This window comes from Gigantopelta aegis, chromosome 10, assembly GCF_016097555.1.
Source record: "Gigantopelta aegis isolate Gae_Host chromosome 10, Gae_host_genome, whole genome shotgun sequence".
NCBI lineage: Eukaryota > Metazoa > Mollusca > Gastropoda > Neomphalida > Peltospiridae > Gigantopelta > Gigantopelta aegis.
Genome location: NC_054708.1, coordinates 88,217,530 through 88,220,833, shown reverse-complemented (window position 1 = coordinate 88,220,833; position 3,304 = coordinate 88,217,530). Strand labels below are relative to the sequence as shown.

The 3,304-nt window shown below is 37.5% G+C and overlaps 1 protein-coding gene across 1 annotated transcript; it reads left to right on the top strand.

The window, feature by feature from the left end:
• Nucleotides 1-458: 458 nt before the first annotated feature.
• Nucleotides 459-1,319, top strand: LOC121383893 (zinc finger protein 16-like). The gene has a single exon (XM_041513990.1). The coding sequence runs from the start codon at nucleotides 459-461 to the stop codon at nucleotides 1,317-1,319; it is 861 nt and encodes a 286-aa protein (XP_041369924.1).
• The last annotated feature ends 1,985 nt before the right edge of the window (nucleotides 1,320-3,304 follow it).

The following is a 3,304-nucleotide window of genomic DNA, read 5'->3' as shown; positions in this document are numbered from 1 at the left end:
CAAAAGTGTTTGGTCTACCATACCGTGCCTAATTTCTAGGGAAATCACTAGTCCTTTATACTTTTTTCATACCTATTTTATTTGAAACCTGCAGGTCAAGCAGCAAAGACATCCAAGTTTTGAATCTGTCCACCAGTTGTAGGATCCGCAATCATGAGAACCATCTGATGACAAGCAATGTCAGACAAACTGATAACAGTTCAACAGACTCAACCCAATGTCTCTCTTCAACCTGTACATCCAGGTGTGTATCATCAGCCGCTTGCGATCAGCGGTATCTGACGTGTGCCGGTCACACCAAACAAACATCATGTAACCCAGCAGCCATGGATATTCAACATACGGGAAATGTAAACAGCTTTGGTGGTGTACAATGTTTGATGACATATGATGCCCGTCATGAATCTCGGGACACAGGGTACCAACAAATCAATCAGTCCATTCAGTCTGCTGGGACAATGCCATGGTTACCTATATTTATGAAATCATTTCAAGAATATACCGAAAGCTTGCCTCGGGGTCTTGAGATAGGAAGCTCCTGCAGTCTGGCAAACAGCATCATGAGAGAAGAGATAAGCTGCAAGTCCTGTGACATCACTAGCTCAGACTGCATCCATGACCAAAGGACTTCACCACTAAATACTGCATTCCAGAATAGCTTTTCGGACATCTTGGCTAATTGTTTAAGTCACATTTCACTTGGCCTAGATATCAAACACTCCAGCAAAGATTCAGTGCCTACCATACTGAGGAATGAAACTGGAATGAGCCATTCAGTGCCCACCATACTGAGGAATGAAACTGGAATGAGCCATTCAGTGCCCACCATACTGAGGAATGAAACTGGAATGAGCCATTCAGTGCCTACCATACTGAGGAATGAAACTGGAATGAGCCATTCAGTGCCTACCATACTGAGGAATGAAACTGGAATGAGCCATTCAGTGCCTACCATACTGAGGAATGAAACTAGAATGTGTCCCATCTTCCACCACAGTAACGAGAAACCGTCTGCTAGCTGTGAGAGCAAAGTGAATCGATGTTATATATGCTACAAGATCCTACGATCTTCTAGGTCTCTACTCACTCACTTACAGAGACATGTCACTCTTCCCAGCTTCACATGCACAGAGTGTGGAAAGTCCTTCTACAAATCATCCGATCTGAAGAAGCACAAGCACATCCACAAGGACAGCAAGCCTTATGTCTGTGACTTCTGCTGCAGTTGCTTTAATCAGAAGTCCAACATGATACGTCACCGCAAACTGCATTTGAGACGCAAGATTCAGGAAATACTTGCGAATGATTTTACGCAATAGATGAAGCCATGTCACACTCAATAATAGTAACTTAACTCGGCCATATATCAGCATTAATATATGGTACTAGAGTAATAAAGGCATTATATTTTAATGTAATAAATCTAACATTACAATTTTGTCATTTATTTGTCCTACCTAAACTTTCGGGTTTCTAGTAATGTATACTTATGTATCATTTAAAATACATTTATGCTGGAAGGTGCATATAATAAAAACTGGAAATAAGTTTACAAATCACAGACATTTATGCATTTCATTACATCTTGTGAATTCCTGAAAATAATGTTTATCTGTACATATCTGTTTTGTTTGTATATAATTGTCACTGTTGGTCAGTTGTTTTACATTAACTAATAAAAAATTAGTCATTTGCAGTACCTGTTTATACAAAAAGTGCTAACACAGCTAATAGGATTGAGATACATGTTTTATTGCCGTGTCTTACCTCTTTATGTGAATACAAGGGGCTGATGACTAAACATTTTATAAAAACTAAAACAACATGAATAGGTCTGTTCTCTGCATTCATTATCTAACCTATGATTCCAATTGGTTTATCCTAGTAACACATGTAGCTCATGCTACAGGTCCTGCGCTTCAGGGGGGGGGGGGGGGCTTGCAAAATATGTATCCTGGGAAGGGGGTCCTGTGGTTATTTGTGCTACAGGCTCCGCGGATCCTTAAACCAGCTCCGATTCCAATGTTATACACCAACACCTCTTCTCAAGAAATGACCTGGTTCCAACTGACAGATGTACGAAGATTGAAAATTGTATTTTCAGTAACACTAAGGATTTGAACCTATAACCCTGTGCAACTGCATTTCTTTTTGCTACAACAAGCAATTACATTAAAAAGGGAATGGCATTCCTTTAATATCCATATTGTATTGTTTTGGTGTTAAAAACAATCACAGATGGCCTGAATCTGTTACGTTAGTGTTTTTGATCGTCCTAATGTTTTTAGTAGTTTATTTATTTTTAATATCTATTTTTCACACATACAAAATTGTAAGATAAAATCCCATTTTGGCTATAACAAACATAAGGAGGACCAGAAACACTGAATATACTATGTTCTAGTCAATAAAATATAACTAACATGTGATTTTAAGCCTTGGAAAGGCTCCATTAGTTGAATATGTATTACAATGATGGCTAACTCCCATGCATTGTGTGTCAGGCAACATGGTCCTGTATGACCGTATTCTTTGACGTCAAACAATAGTCTTGGCATAGGGTGTTATTGGTAAGCACCATCAAGTAGAACAATTATATTCAGTTTGTTTTAGTATAAACAATTTCCAATTACGTTCTTTCTATTGATATTTATTTTATTGCATAATAATAAAAAAATCTTTATATAATATTTGGATATTTGTACAACAGTGTTTATTTTGTTGAATGGATGGGAGAAAAATAATCATATGTAACGTGTGGGATACGGCTATTCCAGCCTCGGTAAACCTTGACCCTCACAAATTATGTACCTTCGGGTGGAATAGCCGTCTCAACCAGTAGAACATAGAACATATTTATAGGATATTAAACAAGCTTCCACTGCGTATTATGTTCAATTGTCACAATGAAAATTATTTTATGAGGGACATAAACATGATACGAAATGGTAGCAAGTTTAGTATCCTATTTATTACCCATAATCAATCTTAATTTATATTACTCAACTCATTTGGTTGATATTCCGGTACGGTTTAAGTGTGCCAATCGATGATGTCATCATGTGACGTCAAAGTGTGACGTCCCACTTGGCGTTCTAGTGGGACGTATCACTTTGATATGTTCCAAGATATTTTTAACCATTGGGTAATGAGAGCGATTCTTTCATTCTTTAGCCAACACCCTCATAGGTCTCGGCCTAACTCACTTTATAAAATAATTCAATGTAACACAAAGTCATGAACTGCAAAATATCATAACAAAGATTGTCAGGGTTAGTATTTATAAACAAAAATTAAAAGAATG